Source organism: Delphinus delphis, chromosome 4 (genome assembly GCF_949987515.2).
Source record: "Delphinus delphis chromosome 4, mDelDel1.2, whole genome shotgun sequence".
Classification (NCBI taxonomy): Eukaryota; Metazoa; Chordata; class Mammalia; order Artiodactyla; family Delphinidae; genus Delphinus; species Delphinus delphis.
In genome coordinates, this window is record NC_082686.1 from 104,135,443 (window position 1) to 104,161,387 (window position 25,945).

General features: G+C 37.0%; 1 protein-coding gene across 1 annotated transcript in view; it reads left to right on the top strand.

Annotated features, from left to right (window-relative positions):
* IFT80 (intraflagellar transport 80) overlaps positions 1-25,945 on the top strand; it is a 105,435-nt gene that overhangs the window by 41,398 nt on the left and 38,092 nt on the right. The window contains exon 9 of the mRNA XM_060010018.1: positions 21,251-21,430. Coding sequence (XP_059866001.1) covers positions 21,251-21,430 — 180 coding nt within the window. The remainder of the gene's footprint in view (positions 1-21,250; positions 21,431-25,945) is intronic.

The following is a 25,945-nucleotide window of genomic DNA, read 5'->3' on the forward strand; positions in this document are numbered from 1 at the left end:
TATCTTTCTGGAAATACTTATTTTAAGCATGGTTGTGAAAGATGATAAAGTGTTAAAATTTATGCCCAATCAATATAGAGGAGAGGGTTCAGTTTTTTTTTTTTTTTTTTTTTGTGAGGGTTCAGTTTTGAACCTTTTTTTTTTTTTTTTTTTGCGGTACGCGGGCCTCTCACCATTGTGGCCTCTCCCGCTGCAGAGCAGGGGTTCCTGACGCACAGGCTCAGCGGCCATGGCTCACGGGCCTAGCCGCTCTGTGGCATGTGGAATCCTCCTGGACCGGGGCATGAACCCGTGTCCCCTGCATCGGCAGGCGGACTCTCAACCACTGCACCACCAGGGAAGCCCCCCTTTTTTTTTTTAACTGTCAATATGTTTCATACAAAAGTTTTGGTTGCATATTTTTGGTAAGGAATTGATACTAAATTTTTTGAATGGTCATTTTAAAACCAAAGAATTCATATTTGAATGTGTGTGAGATTTTTCTCTCACAAGAGAATATGCCCTCTATACAAATTCTGTTTAGAACTTAGGCAAACAGCCAAGCTCAGCAGTATTTACCCACTGTACTTGAAGAATGAATTGTTTCATCAAAGTGCTCCAGAGGTGGCAGCATTATATGAGTGGGGCTATTCCATACTGTTCCTAACTATGAGGAAATCACATAAGTTTTCTGTGGCTTATTTTCCTTAAATGCAAAACAGGACAGTTAATTTAGAATTCTTAGAGCTTTTTAAATGACCTATTAAGTTTTCTGGTTGCTTGTTTTTTATCATATGAAATATAAAGTCCTCTGCCTGACTTTGAAGCTGTCTGAAACCTGGTGCCATAAAACCTCTTGTCTTTTCCCCCCATTACTCTCTAATTTGTATGTGTTCAAATCAGACTCATGAATCTTCTCTGCCCCTCACTAACGTCCTCATCTTCTCTTTTCATGGAATGCTCTCATCTCTTACACTTAATGAGTTCTTCCTATTTTTTAAGGCTCACTTCATATTTGACTTCTTTTCATGATACCTTCCATAGATAAAGTTTATTTATCTATTTTTCTAACTTCCTCTCACCTAGATCTCTTTTCTTAGTTTTAACATAAGGATGTTAAGTTAGACCATCTCATTTTCATCTGATTTTCTATCAGTGATTCTCAGCCTATAGAATATATATTCTCATTTTCACAGTGTATTATATACTCTTATATCATCCATTTTAGTTTTATGTATATTGTTTTTGACTCCGTAGATAGTTTATAAGGTCCTATAGCTTAATGATTCTCTATTATCTGTACAATGCAGTAGATACTCAGTAATTCACTAATAAGTCCATTTAAGCATAATAATTTAAGTTTGCCATTTTGATGAAAATATTTAAAGATTTAAAAATCTTGGGGCATTGAATTGATCGAATAACTGAATTAAAGATTTACTTAATTAAACACCAAACCTATTTTTAGAATGTTAACTATTCAGGAAAAGTAAATTTTCTAAAAGAATTTTGTTCCTACCTTGCTCAACTGAATAGACTGAATATATTGTAATAATTTTTTAAGACTTGAGATTGACATTTTAAATATATTTTCTTTTATTCAATAGATATCATATATATACTAGTCATCAGAGAGTATTTTGGAAACTGGGGATGGGAAGATGTAAAGATTTTCACTCAAGTTGTTGACAGTCTAGTGGAGAATCAGACTATAAGACTGTGTAAATGCTATACATGAGGTTGCTGTGTGCAAGCACAATAGAGGAGTGGCAGAGCCTAACTCTGCCTGTGGGACACTGACTGAGAGCTGAGGCTTGAAGAATTAGTAGTTCTTCAAGGAGACATGGTGGGAGAAGAAAGTTGTAGGCAGAAGGAACCTCTTGTGCATCAAAGTATGGTGCTTTTTGTGCAATGTCAATAAGATTTTGCATGGGATGGTACCAGGAGATAATACAGAAAAGGTTCTCAGACCAGATCTGTGTTTGCCATCTAAAAGAGTCTAGATTTTACTATTTTAAAGTGTAGTTATTTTATGTGGAGCCCCCTTAGGGGTTACTGTGGGGTAGAGAAGAGGTGAGGAGGTTGAGCCCCTGGTACTCCTCCACCCAGAAAAGCTCTACATGAATCAACTTTGATATATATATATATATATTTTTTTTTTTTTTGCGGTACGTGGGCCTCTCACTGTTGTGGCCTCTCCCGTTGCGGAGCACAGGCTCCAGACGCGCAGGCTCAGCGGCCATGGCTCACAGGCCCAGCCGCTCCGTGGCATGTGGGATCTTCCCGGACCGGGGCACGAACCCGTGCCCCCCTTCATCGGCAGGCGGACTCTCAACCACTGCGCCACCAGGGAAGCCCTGTTATATAGTTATTAAAAGTGATAATCTGCTTTCATAATGCCATGAAAAGATTTTTAAGATATATTGTCAGAAAAAAGTTACAAATTTTATCTATAGGATGGTCCTATTTGTGTAAAGATACGTGTCTATATATGAATAGAAAAACAGTCTGACAATATAACACATTTTAACAATGGTTATTCCTGGAGTTTGAAGTGATAGGTGATTTTTTTTCATAACTGCGTTTTCTAAAGTTTTCAAATAAAAAACATGCTTTGTATAATTTTTGAAGAGGGAAAAAACTAGATTTATCCTTTAATTTTATTTTGCTTGCAAAATTCATTGGATTCTCTAATCATGTAATTCAGTTTTCTTTCCTTTTTAAACAAATGTTGAGTTTTGAAGCTATTTAATTTATATGTATATATAATTAAAACATGGAAAATTGTTTTTAAGGTGATATAGAATATATACATCTTTATTGGGAAGTAATTCTGTTCACTAAGATATAAATGCTATAAGCATTTTGAGTCAAAACCAAATTACCTACTGCATAATTACTTCCTGCACATCTTTTTAAAAAATGCCAAGCAGACATTCCCCTTGTGGAGTTTACTTTCTTGTTGCTAAGACAGGTATTAAATAATTAATTACCCACTCAGTTATTTAATTACAGTTGTAATAAATTTTACAAGGAGGTACAGGCTGTTCCTCGTAATGAGAACTAATCTATTTGGAGGGTCAAGGCAAGTTCGTATGGTGAAAGGTAAGAAGGGCAATGCTTATTGAGATTCTTCACCTTTTCTACTTACTGAGTAAGTGGTGTCAAGTTAGAGCCAAAAATTTAAGTCAGCTGGTGCTGCATAGTTTTCTCACACAGTTGTTTATCTGTTGAAAAAAACTTATTAAGGCTTCTTTTAAGAAGTAAGTACATGATTTCTTCAACCTAGAAATGTCACACTTAAATGTAGCTCCTTGCTTCTTTTTTTTTCCTCAAAATCTGCAACTTAAAGTTGTATAATTAATAGTAGTAATCATTTATCCAGGGCCAGATTCTGTGGAATAATTTCAATATTAGATATTATAAAAATCTGGTCCTGAGGAAGGATTTGCTACAAATTTATCAGATTTCTATCTTGAGAGCTCTGTTTTGAGAGCTCTTCACAGATTTTTAGTTGAGTGCAGTGTTCTTAATCAACATTTAAAAAATTCTTATCTAGGCTTCCTTGACAGAAATTGGACAGTAATTTTTTAATATAAAGCTTAAAGAATGATGTTGGTGTAAACTTTCAGGTTATCTGTGAAATAATAAGCCTAGAAAAATGTGGTTTTTGTAAATATTTTCTTTTAATGTTTTTCAAGAAATATTTCTAGTGGGAGAAAAAACCTCAAATGCTTGGAGGCTGTAACTAAGAGGTTTTGGTTTGAATATATTCCTTACTATGCATGTATGTAAATGGACTGATGAGAAGAATATTTGAAAAAGCAGAAATTTTTATATTTTTGTATAGGTACATTACTCCAACTCAGTTGTTATATAGTAAATCTAATATTCCCATTAACTTTCATCATAAAATTGGAATTTTCTAAAAAGACCCTCACTAGGCTGATACGAAACTCCTGTTCCCATTTACATCTTCTATTTAAGTAGGCAAGTTACCTGTATTGGTTCAGAACTCACATCCTGGCTCACTTTTGTGGATTGTTGTTCAAATATCAATTTCATTTTCAAAGCCATTTTAGGTGGTATTCCATAGTCCAGTTAGTTGTCATGGTTTTACTGTGTTGATTCAAGTCAGCTGCATGAATAGGCTGCTTGATGGTGTTCCAAGGGCTTTATACATAGACTTAAAGAATACCGTTCTCCAGTTCCCTCCTCTCCATAATCCTACCCCAACTCTTGTATCGAGGGGGTTGGGTGCTGCCTCTTTGCTGTCATTAGTGCAAATCAGGCATGGTAGATGGGGGCCCCACTGGGCAGCCTTCACAGTGCTCACTGGAGAGGGCCACTGCTTTGGCATTGCAGGGCTGGAATGGCCTGAGGGGCTCTGTCTCTACAGCACCACGTGGGGAGGCGGAAAGGTGCTACCTCTGCTCACTTGAGTGCAGAGCGGGAATGTTCCCCAGGGCTCCATCCCACTGTTTCCACAGGACACAGTGCCTGGTTGGGAGAGTGCCATGGTTTCTTTCATGGTGTGTGTTCGGAGAAGGGTAGTTATGTCCAAAGGGTTCCGTCCTGCATTGCAACCCCTCTACCTGGCCCCTTGACCAGAGAATGAGCATTACTTGGAGCTTGTTTTGTCTCACATACTACTTAGAGTTAATATAATACCATTTCATGTAAAATATATGAACCTTGCATCCATGGTATTCCATTTACCCACCTTTCCTTTATGCTATAATTATATTACATCTATCACAATATGATACAGTTTTTGCTGTTAAAAGTCATATTCACTTTAAAGAAATTAAGGAAGAAAGAAATGTTTAGCATTTCTAGTGCTCTCATTTCTTCCTAAAGATACTAATTTCCATCTGATACAATTTTCCTTCAACCTATAAATCTTCTTTTAGGCATATCTCATAGTGTATAACTGCTGGTGATGAATTTTCTTTCTTTTTGTATATTTGAAAATGTTTTTTATTTTCCTCTTTGCTGGATTTACAATTCTGGGTTGACAGAGTTGTTTTTCCTTTCTTTCAGCACTTTAAAGATATTGCTGTACTCTCTTTTGGTCTTTATTGTTTTTGATGAGAAATAAGTGACTGTTGGTATCATTGCTCTCCTGAGTGTAAAGTGGGCTTTACCTCTGGCTGCTTTGAAGATTTTCTCTTTGTCTTTGGTTTTCAGTAGTTTGATAGTGTTATGACTTTCTTTGTATTTGTCTTGTTTGGGATTCTTTATACTTCTTGAATATGTAAAGTTATGATTTCACCAAACTGGGGGAAATTTTGGCCATTATTTTTTCAAAGTTTTTCTGCCCCATTCCCTTCCCTGCTGGAAGTCCAATTACAAATTTTTTAGACCTTTGATGTTGTCCCACAGGTCAACAAGGCTCTATTCTTATTTCTTCAACCTTTTTTTCCCCTCATTTCTAGGAGTTTACTCTAAAGATCATTGGACAAGTACACAAAGATGTATGCATAACAATTTCATTGCAGTATTATAATGGTAAAAATCAGAAATAAAGTGTCCACAAGTGGGAGGCTGATTAGGTTAATATTCTATATGCCTAAAATGGAATACCCTCAAGTCATTAGAAGTGGGGAAGAGGGATGATGTTTAATAACCTGGAAAGCTATCTATGGTAAGTTATTTAGTAAAAAGACCAGGTTTTATTCTGTGATCTCACTTGTATAAAATTGTATACCCATAACTCTAACTACCTCTAACTACTAACTATTGTGGCTAAAGGTACACCCAATACTATATTTGGGTGATCTTTTGCTTCTTTATATGATTTTGTGTAGTGTGAACCTTTTTAAATGACTGTGTATCAATGGTACAGATGCAGTAAAGGTCTTTAAAAAATTCTTCAATAAAAATAAAAAGAAGTGATGTTGCAGAAAATGGTAGAGTAGGGAGCTCCAAGAATTGGTCCCTCCACTCAAGCAACCATTAACTGGCCCCCAAAAAAAAATATCAGAATCAACTTTTTCAGAGCTCTGGAATCTAATTCAAAACTTTGTAGCAGGGCTTCCCTGGTGGCGCAGTGGTTGAGAGTCCGCCTGCCAATGCAGGGGACACGGGAAGATCCCGCATGCTGCGGAGCGGCTGGGCCCGTGAGCCATGGCCGCTGAGCCTGCATGTCCGGAGCCTGTGCTCCGCAACGGGAGAGGCCACAACAGTGAGAGGCCCGCGTACCGCAAAAAAAAAAAACACTTTGTAGCAACCAGGGAAATGCTTAATGAAGAAAGAAAGAGGGTGCTAAATTTTGGTAAGAAAGCATTGTGGCGTTTTTTGCTTACCTGCCTACCATCCCTCATTCCCAGCTTAGCAGTGGCCATGGGAATGGCAGCCTGAGTTCTGGTGTAGCTTGTTGGTGCCAGGGGAACAATATGGACCATGTTCTCAGAAAACTGTAGTTATGCTTTTTGGTTCTCCTGAGACACCTGCACAGAGGCTTGTCTTTGTTTTGCCTTCCTTGGAAATCTCTCAGAGCTGGAGTAGCTTCCCAGGTGGCATCTGTTGAAAGCATGTAAAGGCATACTACCCACAACCACTTGGGGCAAGGGATGGTGAATGGGGCAAGCTGCAGGTAGACCAAAAAAGCCTGGGAAGGAAGAGGCTGAGGAGGAAGATGTATGGAAAAATAACGGCTTTGGATAGCTGTCACATATACTGAGGAATTCAGTGTGCAACACACATGCTCAGGGCCATACACACAGTAAAGACTTTAGAGGAGTATTACTGGCAGGTCTTTGGGCTCTGCACAGGCAGGAGGTGAAGGCTAAGGCCGAATTATAGGTGGCCTGGCTAAGTGTTGAAGGAGTGTCCCAGCTCAGAGCCCATTGGCAGAGTGGGGGAGTATTTTTTTCTTTGTTTTTGGCTCTGTCAGGTTGCTAGCTGACCACTGAGATAACAGAATGAAGACTTCAGTGACCATCCATGAAAGGAATACAGTCTTTGCAAAAATAATTTGGAAAAGTCACTAAATAAACAGATGACTGTATCCCTCAAAAAGCAACAACATCAAGCCCTGGTGAGGGGGCAATAATTTGATTTCCAGAGTTTACCACATAATAATATTCAAAACGTCCACGTTTTAACAAAAAATTACAAGTATACAAAGTATGGTCCATTCATAGGAAAAAAAGAAATAGAAACTCCCTCCAGAGCCCATCATTGGACTTACTATACAAAGACTTTAAATTAGCAGTCTTATAGAAATTATAAAAAAGAACCACATAGAAAATCTTTAACTGAAAAAAAAATGAACAAAGGATAAAAGAGGTGTATTGTAAATGCCTCCAGAACCCCCAAGTATATTCAGTTTCTTCAGTAATGGGTTCATTTTTTCTAACGCCATTTCCCACTCATCAGAAAATGGGAAAATGGGCCTCTTCATAAAGTGTTGAAGTACAGCTTTTCTCAAGCATAATTTGGCAAGGTCTATCAAGATCCTTGAAGTCTTTGACACAGCTATTATACTTTCAAGGAAGGTTAAAAATGCACTGCATATTCATTTGTTCATTTATTTTCATATTAATTTCTTTGCAAATGTTTATTGAGAGTCTGTTATGTGCCAGGCACTTGCCCTAGGTGTTAAAGAAGCAGCAGTAAGTGGGACTTCCCTGGTAGTTCCATTTGGGTCCAGTGGTAAAGAATCCGCGTTCCAATGCAGGGGACGCGTGTTCGATCCCTGGTCAGGGAACTAAGATCCCACATGCCATGGGGCAACTAAACCCACGTGCCACAACTACTGAGCTTGGGTGCCTCAGTGAGAGAGCCCGAGTGCAGAGTGCCACAAACGACAGAACCGACGTGCCCTAGAGCCTGCATACCACAACTAGAGAGAGAAAACCCACACACCACAACTAGAGAGAAGCCCGTGCGCCTCAGTGAAGGATCCCACGTGCCGCAACTAAGGCCCGATGCAGCCAAAAAAAAAATAATAATGATAATAAAAAGAGGACTTCCCTGGTGGCTCAGTGGTTAAGAATCCACCTGCCAATGCAGGGGACACGGGTTCGAGCTCTGGTCCAGGAAGATCCTACATGCCTTGGAGCAACTAAGCCCATGCGTCACAGCTACTGAGCCTGTGCTCTAGAGCCTGAGAGCCACAACTACTGAAGCCCACATGCCACAACTACTGAAGCCCATGCGCCTAGAGCCCGTGCTCTGTAACAAGAGAAGCCACCTCAATGAGAAGCCTGCGCACTGCAACAAAGAGTAGCTCCCGCTCACTGCAACTAGAGAAAGCCCGTGCACAGCAACGAAGACCCAACGCAGCCAAAAATAAATAATAAAAAGAAAAATAATAATGAAAAGAAAAAAAAAAGAAACAGCAGTAAACAAAAATAAATTCCCTGCTCTTGAGCGTTTTTATTCCAGCAGACAAAAGACTATAAACAGACAGAATGAATACATGATATGTTAAGTGGTAATAAATGCTATAAAAAAATAAAGGTAGGTATGGGAGATGGCATTATTCTAGGAGAAGTGGTCAGGGAATATCAGACAAAAACTAAAATTTTCCCCTGGATTCCATAATACATTTTATTTTTACCTTTGATTTTTTTAAATGCATGATTCAAATATGTAAGGTAAAAACTTTAAAATTAACATAGTTATTATAAATAAATACACAGAATATATTAATGAATTGCATTATATTACGTTAAGTGGAACAGAATTCAAGGGAAAAGATCTGAATATATAAAGTACCTTTGGCCAGATTTTAAATTAACTGACGTCTTTGCTTTTATTTATCAGCAGGTGGTGCTATTGCTTATGTAAGAGAGAACTTTTTTCATTTTCTCTGTTCTTGAATATCACTTAGTCATTATAATAAAAAGTCTTCCCTCCATTCATTCTCCCATTCAGTTAAAATAATTACAATGATTCATCATCTGCAGTAACTGGTCATACTGCTATATGTCACTTTTCATTGTCAATTATGTATGTCAACACGTAATTTAAGACAGCCTGCAATTTGCTAATTCTTGGTATATTAGAGAGAATATTGATCTTAAAAATCGTTAGTGTACCTTAAAGAAAAATAAGAAACTTTGCGTCTATTTTCTTTTCCTCCTAAACTTAATTTGTGAATGCACAATTTTATGAATTGAATTAATCCAACTTGGCTAAAGATATGCTTTTGAGGATCCTTTTACTCTAGTGTATTTATATAGAAGTAGTAAAGAGAAGAGTGAAGTTGACATTTAGGAGGTAGTTTTAAAAGTTGTTATAATCAAGTTATGTTTTTAGTTTAAATAGCTCTCATTTCCCTGCTGGGAATTTGACAGAATACAGAGAAAAAAAATGGTATCCTAAGAAATTTGACAGAATACAGAGGAAAAAAATGGTATCCTCCCTCAAAGAGATGTAATATCCTTTAATACGTCAACAATTTGAAGATGAATTCTCAATTGTTCTCTGCATTGTGCTGTCCAGTATGATTGCTTATTTTATTTTATTTTATTTTAACGTAGGAATAGTATTGATATGTTTGTAGAGCCCTGGAGTCAAGGCTCCAGTGGTGAATTTACAAAGTTAAAGGCTTCTTCTGGAGCTTCAGCTTCTTCATCTATAAAATAGATAATCTGGGCTAAGTGACCGCCTCTCTCCTTTCAACTCCACAGTTCTGTGACGCCTTTTCCATGGGCACTGGACATATTGCTTGCTTCCTTTCCTGAGTAGTATTAGTGTGGTGCTTCTTTGTTTTTTAATATGAGGTTTGTAGAGGAGGAAGTAGTACTCTACATGATGTGCCAGAAGTGGGAAAAACTGAGGTAGTGCTAGAGAAGTGTGGCTGATCCTAGAACTTCAGACTTATCCTACATTTTATTATAGTTGGGTGCAAGTAACAGAAACCATTAAGCAAAAAAGAGCAATTTGCTCTAAAATTACAGGGTTATCTTCTAGAAGCCAGAGCAAGGATGTAGCTAGGCCTCAGGAATCAGAAACTGGAATGCTAAGAAAACACACAAAGTGGTTCCTTTGTGCCTTTTGCCTCTGCTTTTCTCTCTGCATATCCCTCCTCTTTTTCCTTTCCCAGCAAACTGACCCCTCCCCAACCCTCTCCAGTTTACCTGCTGGAAAGTGACAAATGTCAGCAGTTCTCGAGTATACATCTCTACTCAGGAGAGTAGCCAGACTGAGATAAGAATCTTAGTCCTAGTTTTAAATACCCTCAGGGAAGGGGTCACTGGCCCAACCTTGGTTAAGAACTGATGCCTGGTCAGTCAGGTTGGGGTATGTTGTATAAACATGGCCATCAGGACTCTAATGCAGTAACCACAGGGATTGCTGGGGAGGGCCAGGTCCTAGAAAATGGAGGAGGTTGCCATTTGTGTTTCAAAGCCTCCTTAGCCATATTTGCCAAAAATTTTCAGTTTAATTCTCTGAGAGTTTTTCTTTCTACATGAATACATTTCTGTCTTTATAATGAAAATTAGAATTGTATTTTCAGATTTGCTATAAAACCAACTTTGCTAGAAACCATAAAGCCATAAAATGTAAACATAAAGTGAGGGAACTGGGCTGGCTTTACAGTAATAAGACCCTGTTGTCCAGAATTGAGAAACTTAGCAAGCAGTACAACATCAGAGTTCTATTACAGAATTTACTTTTAATCTTTTTTAAATCAACACTTAAGGGCTTCCTTGGTGGTGCAGTGGTTAAGAATCGCGTGACAATGCAGGGGACACGGGTTCTAGCCCTGGTCCGGGAAGATCCCACATGCCGCAGAGCAACTAAGCAACTAAGCCCGTGTGCCACAACTACTGAGCCTGTGCTCTAGAGCCTGCGAGCCACAACTACAGAGCCCTCATGCCACAACTACTGAAGCCCATGCGCCTAGAGCCTGTGCTCCGCGACAAGAGAAGCCACCGCAATGAGAAGCCCGCGCACCACAACGAAGAGTAGCCCCCGCTCGCCGCAACTAGAGAAAGCCCGTGCACAGCAACGAAGACCCACTGCAGTCCAAAATAAAATAAATAAATTTATTTTTAAAAAAACACTTAACATATAGATGTTCCATAAATGTTGCATTTTTAAAAAATTAATTAATTAATTTATTTATTTTGGCTGTGTTGGGTCTTTGTTGCTGCGCGCGGGCTTTCTCTAGTTGCGGTGCGCAGGCTTCTCATTGTGGTGGCTTCTCTTGTTTCAGAGCACAGGCTCTAGGCGCACAGGCTTCAGTAGTTGTGGCTCATGGGCTCAGTAGTTGTGGCACACGGGCTTAGTTGTTCCACGGCATGTGGGATCTTCCCAGACCAGGGCTCGAACCTGTGTCCTCTGCATTGACAGGTGGATTCTTAACCACTGTGCTACCAGGGAAGTCCAAATGTTGCGTTTTAATGCATCATTGTACAGACAAAATATATTGTTTTGGTTTTTAATGACTTACTTTAACTCAACTGATGTAACTTAATTAATGACTTCCATTGGAGCATTTTGACTAGTTTTACTAGAATTGATCCATTTAGTCAGTTTCGTTGATGTTTTTGAGATGGCTAGTTTAAAATTTGTAAATCTTTGGCTTTTAATTTGCTCCTTGGATTTGTTGAAATTTTAAAAGTCGTGTTTGGTTGAAGTCATGGTTAAGCTCTGGGAAGGAAGGCTTGCTTAAAGACACAGGCACATTCATTCATCCATTCAACAAATATTTGTGTGTGTTAAGTTCTGTGTGATACTCTGACTATTCAAGGAATAACATCCATACCTGTACTCGAGGAGTAGCTCACCTCTTGTGAGAGTACTGATATGTAAACAGATAATGTAATATCATACTTATTTAATGGCAAAGGTTATAATTGTGGAAGAATGAATAAAGAATAGAATAATGGTAAATTTTCAGATATGTCTGTACTTATTTCGGATGAGGCTAAACTGGTTAAAGTAAACTTCCTCTCTGGTGGAGTAACTTAAAAACATTAAAAAACCTTTTTTTAAATGAACAACAAAACATGTGTTGTTGTTTTTTTTCACCAAGAAGCACAAATATGAATTTGCTTTTTTCTGATTTTGGTACATATTGTTATTTTTTTATACATTATTTTCACTTATCCAAGTCAAAAGTAATTTATGTATACTTTTTCATATTCTGTATTCTACGAAAACTGTGTTAGCTACAATTTATTGCTTGGAATTATGAAAAAAAATAGAAAACCTTACCAGTATTGTGAAAGCACAAATAGTAATTAGTATTAAATAGTTTAATTAAATACACAAGACAGCTTATATATTGAAGAAATTTATGGCAAAAAACTATAACAAAAATAATGATAACAAAAAATAGAAAAAATAATACCCATAACCATAACATACAAAAAAATCAAATAGTTTCATTTTCTGTGTGCCTTACAAGTCATTGAGCAGACATCTTTACATGATTATGATTACTATAAATATATATATTTTTATATATCCTTTTATTTTTTAGTATTGACATTTACTTATTTTAGATCAATATTATATCTCAAAATATGAAAACAAAGTATAATTTCAGGGGCTTCCCTGGTGGCGCAATGGTTGAGAGTCCGCCTGCCGATGCAGGGGACACGGGTTCGTGCCCCGGTCCAGGAAGATCCCACATGCCGCAGAGCGGCTGGACCCGTGAGCCATGGCCACTGAGCCTGCGCTCCACAACGGGAGAGGCCGCAACAGTGAGAGGCCCGCGTACTGCAAAAAAAAAACAAAAACAAAAACAAAACAAAACAAAACAAAAAAAGGATAATTTCAATAAAATAGGTTGGGGGAATGATAATGGCAGAGGCAGCATTTTTTTTTAATTGAGATAAAACATATACAGTGTCTTATGTGTACAGCTCAGTATTATTTATATATACAAGTACTGAAGAAACCATTGCCCATATTGATGTAGAACATTATCAACAACCCAGAAATTTCCTTTGTGCCTTCCCCCATCAGTTAACCCTCCACAGTAATTACTATTCTGACTTCTGTCATCACAGATCAGTTTTGATTGTTTTAACCTTTATATAAATGAAATCATATGGTATTTACACTTTTGTCTGACTTTTTCCATTCAACCATGTATCTGTGAGATTTATCCATGTTGTTGGGTATAGTGGCATAGTTTCTCAATCCTCTCAAATCTCCTCAGAAAGCAGAGAAAGGAAAAGACCATAACCAAAACCTACAGATAGCAAGCAACTACAGCAAAAGTGGGTGGTACTCTATCCCTACAAAACCCTAAATACAAGCAATTTTCCCAGAAGTACCATTGACAGGTATACATGGTAACAGCATCTGTGTATGAGGAAGCAGAGCAAAGGTAGCCAGGTTTCTAAGACCACAAGAAAAGAAGAACTCCCAAATCACCAACAAATACCTGAAAGTGAGACAGACCAATCTGAGAACAGCAGCTGAAACTGGAAAGAAATTTCTGTAGAATCCAATTCGGAGTAAGTGCAAGGGGATCATGACAGGATCTGACAGTGCTGGAGATGTCTGGGTCGAATGTACTCTTCAAACTAACAAATCAAGCTTCCTTTTGGGACAAAGCCCTGTACTGCAGAAATTGCTGAGATTAAAATCCAGTTTGATTAGAACAGATACAATTGAGCAAAGATGAGAATAGATCCAAATAAAATTGGAGAAGAAGCAGAGAATGCTAGTCTCAAAAAATGGAGGCTTTTTTTTTTTTTTTTAATCACTGTGAGAAAACAACAGAAGAGAGAGCTCTAGAGCTATCCTTCTGGAACATCCCTTCCTCCCCAAAGTACAGCAAAACCCATTTCACTTAAAAATGAGCAGAAGATCAGGATCACAGTCAAATCACATAATGTTGCCAAAGACAACAAAACCATGCCATAAACAGACAAGCACTGCAACCAGTTAATTCAAAAGAAGTTGAAGGATGTTTTAAAACCATGACAAAAGCTATTAAATAACCATATAAATCAGAATTAGAAAAACTAGGAAATGAGGTGATGGGAGAATGGGAGACTTTTAAGGAGAGGTGACAGAACTCAGGAGGGAATTATTTAAAAAAGGAAAAATTATTACAGAAATGAAGACCAAACTAGAAGGAGTATAAGAGCCAATGAACACAGTGGATGATGCCTTAAAATAAATAGAATGTAAAATGGAAGCAAGGAAATGGCAAAAGACATATAAAGTTTGATAGAAAGTGATAGATACAGAAGATTGGCAGAGAAAATCTGAAGTACATATAATAGGGATCTTTAAAGGAGAAGTCCAAGGCAATGAACAGAAAAATACTAAAAGCCACTATTCAAGAAAGATTTTCTCAGACCTAAGGGATCTGAAATTGATATTGAAAAGGCATACCAGATACCTAGGAAAATTGACCCAGATGGCCAACACCCAGATATACACTAATAAAACTGTAGGAGTTTAAAGAAGAAGAAATAAGTCCTGTGGGCATCCAAGGAAAAGAACAAGTCACTCATAAAGGGAGGAAAATCAGAATGCCGTCAGATTTTAATAGCGTCACCGTACAATGCTTAACATAGGATACTACAGCTATTCTGGCTTTTAAATATAAAGGTCATAAGCATACTGGTATAAACATGCAAGAACTCAAGGAATGTTATTCCCATGAGTCTTTCAAGGAGTCTACTGGAGAATTTTAGCTTCAGCTATAGCAATCTGGAAGTCACACGTATGGATATACAGAGTACGTAAAAACATATTGATCATACTATCAATAGCTATAAAAGGATATGTATATCCATATACTACAATAGATAAAGTCTTCATATTGGACCTATTTGTATCACTACTCCTACCCCTGTCTTAGATAAATGCTGGTGCATGCACACACACACAGAGACACACACACAGCTGTGCACATACACACTTAGAATGAAGGAAGATATAAGGATAAAACATATAATTAAAAAATAATTATCAATATTGAGAAGGAGAGAATAGGAGAGAGAAAAGGGATAGAGGTTGGACTTCTTTGATTATACTTTGTTTTATATACTTTTTGGGTAAATTTAATTTTGATACCCTGTAAATATTTTACATAATTATAAAACAAAATTAAATTTTTAGAAAGCAATTCCTAAAACCAAAGTAAATGAAAAAAATGAGCCTAATTGTGTATTCAGTCATTTGTATACCTACCCGGAGAGGAGCTAATCCAAATGACTTAAATTGTTTGATTGTTCCTTGTGCTTACAGGGACAATTTTCAACAGAAAATTGTCCTAAGACTTTGGAAAACATTTTGGCAGTTCCTCAAAATGTTAAACCACAAATCTGCCGTCAGATTTTAATAGCGTCACCGTACAATGCTTAACATAGGATACTATGTTACCACATAGTTACCACAGACACAGCAATTCCACTCCTAGGTATGTATACAAGAGAATTGAAAACATGTCTACACAGTAACCTATACACAGATGTTCATAGCAGCATTATTCATAATAGTAAAAAAAAGTTGAAAAACTCAAATGCCCATCAAATGATGAATGGAGAAACAAAATATGGTATATCCATACAATACTATATTGCTTGACTATAAAAAAGAATGACATACTGATGCATGCTACAACATGGATGAACCTTGAAAGCATTATGCTAAGTGAAAGAAGCCAGTCACAAAAGGCCACATAGTGTATTATTTCATTTACATGAAATGGCCAGAATAGAAAATGAAAGTAGATTAGTGGTTACCAGGAGCTTGGGGGTGAGGGTGGGGGGAATGGGAGTGTCTGCTAATGGGCATGTGTTTCTTTTTGTGGTGATAAACATGTTCTGAAAATAGTAGTGGTGATGGTTGCACAACCCTGACTACACTGAAAAAACTACTGAATTCTGTACTTTAAAAGGGCGAATTTTATAACGTGAAATATATCTCAATAAAGTTGTCATTTTTAAAAAAAGGGAAATAAGCGTAAGGGCAAAAGAATGAAAAAAATTTTTTAACTCTTTTGTAACTATTTGCTTGTGGTGTTGATGTTGTTATTCTGAGTATTTATATTGATGCTCTTAACAGCTGGGATTTTTGGCTAAGTGAAAGCAGATACTGAGGTAAGATTGGAGAGGGTAAATAAAAATCCTACAGTTCCTGGATTTGAAATGGAAGTATCAGTTTGAGTTATTGAAAAAATTTCCTAGTTCTGTCTATTAAAAAGGCCTAGAAAAGGCTTTAATGATCAGCTCAGTAACAGCGAGCACCCTTAGCACTTGTGGGGTTTTTTTCAGTACCATTTTCCGTATTTCCATAAAGTTCACCATGACTCACTGAAGAAAAGACTGATGCCAGGTGTGGGTCAGGAAATATAAAAATGGGACTGGAACATTTTGTCATTCATTGTACAAAGCCCGGGAAGTGATCAAAAACTACAGGGTTCTGTCAAAAAGATTAAAGAACCAACTGAAAGGGGATTCCACTGGCTAAAATTGGGCTAATTGGAGCACTGTATTTATAAAAACACATCAAATATGTTAAAATTAATGAGTTCTTGATACTAAACAGTAACATTTCTTGGTTACATTTGGAAGTTACAAGGGAACCAACTGAATGAATGAATGAATGAATCTTTATTTACCCATTATCCAATAATTATTAACTAATGGCTAATTCGTATCTCATCTATACCACCACCTACTTCTCCATGGCTCAGATCATTTAGAGCAAATCCCTGACATTACATCTTTTCATCACTAAATATTTCAGTATATATCACTGACACAAAGACTTCTTTTTTAACCTAACCTCAATACCATTATTAAACCTAAAAACAGTTAACAGTTAACAATTATCTACTGATAATATTGTCACTATTCAAATTTATATTTTTGAAAACTAATAATTAAGGGGAAATAATCAATTTATTCTGCCTTTGATATATGAACTGTATCCCAGGGTAACCAAATAGTTGAGGAGATGTTTCTTTTTGTAGCACTATTACAGCTAGTAAATGAAGAAAGAAGGATTGGAATATTACCATTTTGCAACTGTAAGTGAATTAGTCCTCCTAGGCAATGATTATCATTTGCTAACAGCATAAGAAGACATTCGGACATTAAATGCTTCCTGCTGGAAGTACACAACATCACTTATGAAGTTTTCTTGCCAAAAAAATCAAACCTGAATCTGATCAAGACTCTAGATCTAACTATCAATTAACAGGAAATAAAGGGGACAGACTAACATGTTAACACCATGAGAATACAGATGGTAAAATCCAGACTATGGGAAACAACAGGACATGATCCAGTTTCCTCAACCACAGAAAATTTCAAGGGAAAAGAACATGTGTAAGGGGAACTTATAGATCAAAAGAAATCTAAGAGACTTCGCAACCAATCAGAATGATTGTACCTTATTTGTATCTTAATTCCAACAAACTGAAGACAAAAAAGGACGATTGGAAAAAATTTGAACAGTGACTAGATACTATGATAATATTAAGGAGTTACTGTTAATTGTTTTTAGGTTTAATAATAGTATTGAGGTTGGGTTAAAAAATCTTTGTGTTTTTAGTGATATATGCCGACGTATTTTGTGATGAAATGATATGATGTGAGGGACTGCTCAAAATGATCTGGGCCGTGGTGGTAGTACACATGAGATAAGAATTACCTATTAGTTGATAATTGTTGGAAACTGGGTAATGGGGCTTCATTATACCAGCCATTCTCAAAGTGTGGTTGCTGGACCAGAAGCTTGAGCACCACCTGGGAACTTGTTAGAATGCAAACACTTTGGCCCCCACCCTAGATCTACTAAATCAGAGAAACTGGAGCCCAGCCATTTATTTTAACAATCCCTCTAGGTAATTCTAATACACATTAAAGTTTGAGAACCACTGCTTTATGTTATTCTTCCTATTACACTTTATGTTTGAAATTCTAATAAAAAGTTTCAAAGAAAAAAATTTGCTTGATGAATGTAAGAAAAATTTATACATAACAAAGAGAAGCTGGATTAGTGGATAAAACAAGGGTCATGTAATCTCAAGTGTTAGCAAATTCATTGGCTTGGTATTAACAGTGAGTCAGCAGCTAATGATAGTCTTAAAGAGAATCACAGATTTTGCTTTTCTCTTAGAACAGTGGTTCTACATTAAAATCACCTAGAGAACTTTTTTTTAAAATTAATTAATTAATTTATTTTTGGCTGCGTTGGGTCTTCGTTGCTGCACACGGGCTTTCTCTAGTTGCAGTAAGCGGAGCTACTCTTCTTTGCCGTGCGTGGGCTTCTCATTGAGGTGGCTTTTCTTGTTGCAGAGCATGGACTCTAGGCACGTGGGCTCAGTAGTTGTGGCTAACGGGCTCTAGAGCGCAGGCTCAGTAGTTGTGGCGTGCGGGCTTAGTTGCTCCATGGTACGTGGGATCTTCCCGGACCAGGGCTCGAACCCATGTCCCCTGCATTGGCAGCTGGATTCTTAACCACTGCGCCACCAGGGAAGCCCCCAGAGAACTTTTAAGAACATATCCAGACCCCACCCCAAGAAATTCTGGATTTATTTGGTTGTATTCCTGGTTTTCGGTAATTATTTTGTAAAAGCTTCCCAGATGATTCTAATGTACAGAGTTGAGGACGAGTGTCCTAACTTTATGATGCTTAAGAATCTCCTGAAGAGCTCATTAAAAGTTTCCTGAACAACCTAAATGTCCATTGATAGATGAATGGATAAAGAAGATGTGGTGTATATATATGCAATGGAATACTACTCAGCCATAAAAAAGAACTAAATAATGCCATTTGCAGCAACATGGATGCAACTAGAGATTATTATACTAATTGAAGTATGTCAGAAAGAGAAAGACAAATACCATATGAAATCACTTGTATGTGGAACCTAAAATACTGTATGATACAAATGAACCTATCTACAAAACAGAAATAGACTCACGGACATAGAGAACAGACTCGTGGTTGCCAAGGTGGTGGTGGCGGGGGGTTGGGGGAGGGATGGAGTGAGAGTTTGGGGTTAGCAGATGTAAGCTATTATATACAGGGTGGATAAACAGCAAGGTCCTACTGTATAGCACAGAGAACTATATTCAATATCCTATGATAAACAATAATGGAAAAGAATATTTAAAAAAGAATATTTATATGTATAACTGAATCACTTTCCTGTACAGCAGAAATTAACACAAGATTGTAAATCAACTATACTTCAATAAAAAAAATTTAAAAAGAAAAACAGACTAACAACAACAAAAAGTTTCCTGGTGCTCATCCACTAGAGGGTCAGATTCAATAGCATGGTGCGGGGCCTATTAATTTGCATTTCTAACAAGATCACAAGTGATGTAGATGGTGCTGGCCTGAGCACATTTTGATTAACACTACCTTAAACAAAGGGATAGTTTGGTCAAAGAGATTAGCATAAATGAGAGGGATAGGTAAAAATTCATCTTCAGAGTTCTTGCTGCTAGCACCACTAAATTACATCCAGGGAGGCTGCTTCATTTCTTTCTAGTGGTTGGAAATGCAAATGTAAATCCAGTGTTCCATGGCTTATTTGGAGAAGAAAAGAGACTTGGAGCATTGAAAGTCTCTTTAAAAGCACAAATGATAAGCACAGGGAATGTAGCCAGTATTTTATAATAACTTTAAATGGAATATCATCTAAAAAAGTTTTGAATCTCTATATTGTACACCTGCAACTAATTTAATGTCGTAAATCAACTATACCTCAATTTTTCAAAAAAGGACAAATGATAAATCTTTCTGATTTGCCAATAAAAATTATTAACTTTACTGATTGGACAAAATATAACCCTGTCCCCTCAAATTTAGTAACTATTCAAGACTCCTTCTCTGATGATTTGCTTGTGCTTGTATTTTTTTTTTTATTACTAGAGTAATTGCAAAGAGGAAGAAATTTAATTTTTTAGAAGGTAAGAATTTAATATAACTTGGGTATCATGGTTCATGTGGACTCTGAAAGAAGTCAGAGGAATATAGGGTGATGATAATATCTAAAATTTCTTTTCATTTTCTCTTCTTAGTATCAGGCATGAGTTCTTAGATAAATATTTGTATGTTTAATTTGAGTAAGATTTTTCTGGGTGATTCAGTTCTTTGGGTATTTTTAAATCATGCTTTAAAGTAAATAGTTTAAAAATATGAATTTTATGTATATATGTTTATGCTGCTGATGAAGCAAAGCTTACAGTTTGTTCATTACCTTCTTCATAGTAACGTTATCATAGAGCCTTTTACTTAAGCAATAGTTAGAGATTTGAAGGGGGATGGGAAGGAGTTGAAAAAAAGTGTCAGTGGGTAGTAAGAGTCATACAGCCTTTTTATTGGATATGTGAACTTTTATTGGGAATTTAAAGTCTTGTTTTATAGTAGTGTGGATTAGTGAATTTTTCTATATTTTTTCTATTTTCTCCAAATTTTATGTCAGTGAGCCCATAGCTGATAATGAATATTAAAACAAACAAACAAAAAACCAATGTAGAACAAAAATAAATGCCCACCCAAGGGCAACAACAACAAAAAATCAAGACTTAATTTGACTGTAGTCTGTAAGGTTAAAAGAATGGAAAGAGACTATAAATAAATTTAGTCAAATAAATAAATAATCCTCCTAGTAAATATGTATGTTTCATCTGAAAGAATGAAAGAAAATGCATATAATACCATCTTTGAAAAAGTTTTTTTTTCTTACTGTCTTATTTGCACACACACATAAGAATCTCCTTTTTCCAGGTGATGCTTATTGATATTGCTAGATTGCTTTCTCAGATAGATTCTAGAAGAGGTTATACTTAACTGCACTGTGAGAAAAAGAAAAATATCTATTTACTTGTACTTTCATGGTTTAAGATATGTGTTTTAGAGGTGTTTTAGTTACATTGTGTGTTTAGTTTCAATTTCTAGTGACACTATAGAAATATTGTAACAGATTTTTAGATGTGTGGACTATAGAGATCCTTATGAATTAATAGTAAGATGTCTGTTTTTTTCCTACATAATCTTTGTATTTACCTGTTTAGTATTAACTGCTTAAAATTAAATGAAAATCAAAATGGTGTGGGTGTTTTGCAGTTCTTGAGTGATTTCATACTCTTTTATCATATTATGTATTCTACTGTATACTTTAAAAATCACATCTATATCTTCCATTTCAGTATGCTATCATTTTATTAAGAAAATATTTCTAAATAATTCTAGAATAAAGACACATTCTTTAAAAAAAAGTCATCCTAGTATGTTAACATATGCTCAATTTGAAACTTCTCTAAAATGTTTTTGAAATAAATTAATTCTATTCTTGTTCTTTCTTCCCCAGTGGTCATATGCTTTAGAAAAGCCCAACACTGGCAGCATATTTAATATCACATGGTCAATTGATGGCACCCAGATCGCTGGAGCCTGTGGAAATGGACATGTTGTTTTTGCACATGTGGTGGAGCAACGTTGGGAGTGGAAAGATTTTCAAGTAACATTAACTAAAAGAAGGACCATGCAGGTATAATTATGTTTCAGGTTGATTAAATCTTCTTCTTTTCACATTAGTTTACAATACAGAAAATGGAATTATCTTCATTAATTATATTTAAATCAGGTTTATAAAGATTCAGTCATACTAGAAATATTTTAACTATACCATTAGTGACTTTTTCATGACATAAAATAAGAACCTTTCACTGACGTAGAACATGAGTGCCCACAGGTACTGAAATTATGGTGTTGAGGCAGGAATGAAATTGAGGCCCCCTAAACCCGAGTTTCTCTGCCAAGTTTATGGTTAACCTCTCTATCCAAAACATTATTCCCTTTCTTGTCCCTCACCTGTTCCCCTCAAGGTTCAGGAGTATCAAAGAAAAGAGGGGATTAAAACTGAGCAGGACCCAATGGGGCCCTCCCTGGTACAAAAGCCCATATCTTTGAGTTGTTCTACAGAAACTAAGACCCCAACCCAGCTGGAGGATGGTGACTGCATGCTTGACCACAAGCATGTAGACCCCAGACTGGTTGGAATAAGAAGGTTGAGATTCCAGAAACATCACCCTGTTACCTCACCACCAACCAATCAGAAGAAAATCACATACCCTGCAGCCCTCACCCCAAATCTTACCTTTTAAAGCTCTTCCCAAAACTGTCGGGGAGTTTGGGCCTTTTGAGCATGAGCTGCCCTTTCTCCTTGCTTAGACCTTGCAATAAACTTTTCTGTGCTCCAGACTTCAATGTCTTGGTTTGTTTGGCCTCACTGTGCCTCCGGCACATGAACTTGGGTTTGACAACAGGGATAGTGAAACTTGAAGCATTGAGGGAATATGTGGATTCAGTTGAGGAAGAAGGAAGGAAGCTGTAACAAGTTAGATTTAACTGCTGGAGCTGACCTCAAGGCAGCCGTAATAACCTGCTGATCACTGTCAGGGTTACATTATTTTATTTATTTATAATTGTATGAGTTTATTTAACCTGATTAAAAAATATTTTTTCCCCTTTTAAGAATTACCTAAGACAAGCTAAAATGGGAAAAAGTTAGTTGATGAAAGTTAGGAGGAGTGGCCAAAGACAATGTGTTGATGGCAAACTCTCTCCCAAAGGAAAGGGAACTCTATCTTCTTCCTTTCTTTCTCCTGTCCATAGCAGTTGCCTCTATCTTCAGTATTCCGAATTCAGATGATTATAATTACTATAAAAATTTGAGGGACTTTCCTGGCAGTCCAGTGGCTAAGATTTCGCCTTCCATTGTGGGGGGGTGAGGGTTCCATCCCTGGTTGGGCGCAGGGAGCTAAGATCCCACATGCCTTGCGGCCAAAAAACCAAAACATAAAACAGAAGCAGTATTGTAACAAATTCAATAAAGATGCTAAAAATGATCCACATCAAAAAAAAAAAATCTTTGAAAAAAAATTTGGAAGCATGTATCTTGTGATTTCTTGGATGTGTCTGTTCAGGTATTCTTTAGACTAAGTTCCAGATTTTCACAGACAATCTGGATAATGGTCACCAGATTGATAATAATTAGGTACCTTATACATTTTCTTTGTTCTACTTTTTTTTTTTTAAATTTTGGCGGCACCTTGTAGCATGCAGGATCTTATTTCCCCGACCAGGGATTGAACCTGGGCCCCCTGCAGTGTGCGGAGTCTTAACCACTGGCCAGCCAGGGAAGTCCCTCTACTTTCTTATTTAAAAAATTTTAAACTTATTATGGATAATTTAAGCCACACAAAAATAGAAAGAATAGTATAATGAATCTCTATGTACTCATCTCCCAGCCCTAACAGCCATCAACCCATGATCAAACCTGCCCCATCCATGTCCATATCTACTTTCCCCCTCCCCCAGTTATTTTGAAGCAAATTCAGGTACCATTTCAGCTGTGAAGTTTTCAATATATACAGCTAAAAGATAAGGACTCTTTTTAACATACCCACAATACCATTATCATACATTAAAAATGATAATAATTCCTTAATGTTATCAAATATCCAAGAAGTGTTCAAATTTTCGATTGTTTCCACCATGTCACATTTTTAAAAGTTTGTTTGTTTGAATCAGAATCCAGAATGGTTTACATGTTGCTATTGGTTGACATATCTTTTAAGTCTCTTTTAGTCTGTGGATTCCCCTTCCATCTCTATTTTACCCCCTGTGGTTTATTTGTTGAAACCAAATTGTTTGTCTAGCCCCACAGCGTGGACATTGCTAATTGTATCCCCATGGTGTCGTTTGACATACTTCTCTGTCTTTTGTATTTCTTGTAAATGAGTGTTTGGATCTAGGTGATGGTGTAAGTATATATTTTTGTTAGTCAACTTGGGAACCAAAACATTATTTATAGTATTGTGTCTATGACAAAGAATGCATTGTGAGTTCTAATCAGCTGATTTGGGGACACACTTTTACTCATGTAGTGCTTGGTGGCTAGCTAATATAGTATTGTCTTAATTTCAGAAATGCCCCAAGATGAGAATATATTTAAAAAGAGAAGTTTTTCTTTCATAATAAAAAGGAATCATCCTAGAATTAGAGGATTTTTACGTAAGATAAGATGAACAGTGGAGGTTCTTAAATAGCTTATCTAATCCAAATTGTCTTTATACTTAAAGTAATGTTTGCAAATAATCTTTCAAAATTTTAGGACTAGAATAGTATTTTTATTTTTGTAAAGGAGTCTTACTCTCTCAGTGATTATAAGACATTTGTATTGCATTTTTGCTAAGCTGGGTCTATTCATAGTTTTTTCTTAGAACAATTTCATTTATTCAATGCCCTACTTGCCAGGCATTGAGCTAGGCAATGGGAAGTACAGCTGTGAATAAGACAGGTTTGGTTCCTGTTCTCATGGGACCTCCTAGATTAATATGTTGAAAATCTTTTGTTTTTTCATAAATTCATCTCAAATTAATTGAATGAAGGTAAAGAATAAAGAAACAAAAGAAATTTATTGGTCCATGTGAAGTCAAGAGGTGGGACTGATGAGGCTGTACTGGATCCAGAGACTTAAATAAGATCAACAGGAGTTCCATCATATCTCTTCCTCAACGGTCCTTTTTTCTATATTGGCTTCATTTTCACAAATGCTGTCTCTCTTTTGAGGCCTTGGTAGCTCCAGGCTTCCATTCTACCAACTTCAAGTCCGACAGAAAGAGTGCTTTCCCCTCCAGCCCCTTAGTAATTACAGCAGAGGTCTCAGCATTGGATCTCATGTGCCAAGTCTGGGTCAAGTATGTTTCGTTGGGAGGTGGAGGGAATGATGAGTCAACCCCATGTAAACCACTTAATCACTTAGAATAATAGGCGGAATGGTTTCCCAAAGGAAAACCAAAGCATATTTACCAGAAAAGATAGCATTTGACTCTGGGCAGACAGAAACCAACAGATATCCACTATAGTCTATCTTTTTTGGCTGTTTAGCAACCATAACTGTATTAGTTACCGATGGCTACATAATAAATCACCTGAAAATTTAGTGACTTAAAACAGCAACACTTATTATCTCTCAGTTTCTGTGGGTCAAGAATCCAGGCATGGCTTAGCTGGGGTTTCTGGCTCATAGTTTCTCACAAGGCTGCAGTCAAGGTGTTGGCCAGGGCTTAGTGGCACCTGAAGGCTCAGCTGGGGAGGATTGGCTTCCAAGCTCACTGATAAGGTTGTTGGCAAGATTCCATTTATCAATGTCTGTTGAATTGAGGGCAGTTGACTGGAGGCCACCCTCAGTTCCTTGCATGTAGCCTCTTCACAGGGCAGCTCACAACTTGGCAGCTTTGTCAGAGCAGTTACGAAGGGCACAGAGAGTGTGAGCAAGACGTAAGTCACAGTCTTTTATAACCTGAACTCAGAAGTGTCATCTCATCACTTTAGCCTATTTCTGTTCACTGGAAGCAAGCTACAAGGTCCAGTCTACACACAGTGGAGAGACTTACATAAGGATGTGAATATGAGGATATAGAAATCACTAATCCCCTTACAATCTACTCAGCACGCATACTTTCCCTTATTCACATGTATGTATAATTCAGAAATGCACTACTTAACTTTGCAGCTATTCTATATGCAACTGAAAACAAACCCATCCCCTCTCTAAAAGATGATAATCTAGACTAATCCAGTCATTCCAGCTCCAACTCTCTGGTCTGGAAAACTATAAATAAACTCGAATTTTAATATTCTTCTCTCCCCCATATTCCCAGTTGATAATGACGAAGGGAAAACAGGGCGGCTGCAATGAAAACAATTTGGAAAATGGGAGAAGGGAAAACAACGCACTGTGATTACCAGGTTCCTAGCAAAAACCCAGCTGGCCAGGAATATCTTGAGAACTCTTTTTCTTAGCAATAAAGTTAGTTGCTTGGTTAATTTGGCAACTCTAGATTGCCTTCCTGGGAAGTTTCCCACTTGGGAGGATTCCCTTACTGGGGTCCGTACATTTTAGCAGCCCACTTAGCGTTGTTGTGAGGTGCAGCCACAGATTGCTATAGGGACAACAATCACAACTTTTTGTTTGCCTGGTTTAGAGTTTTACAGT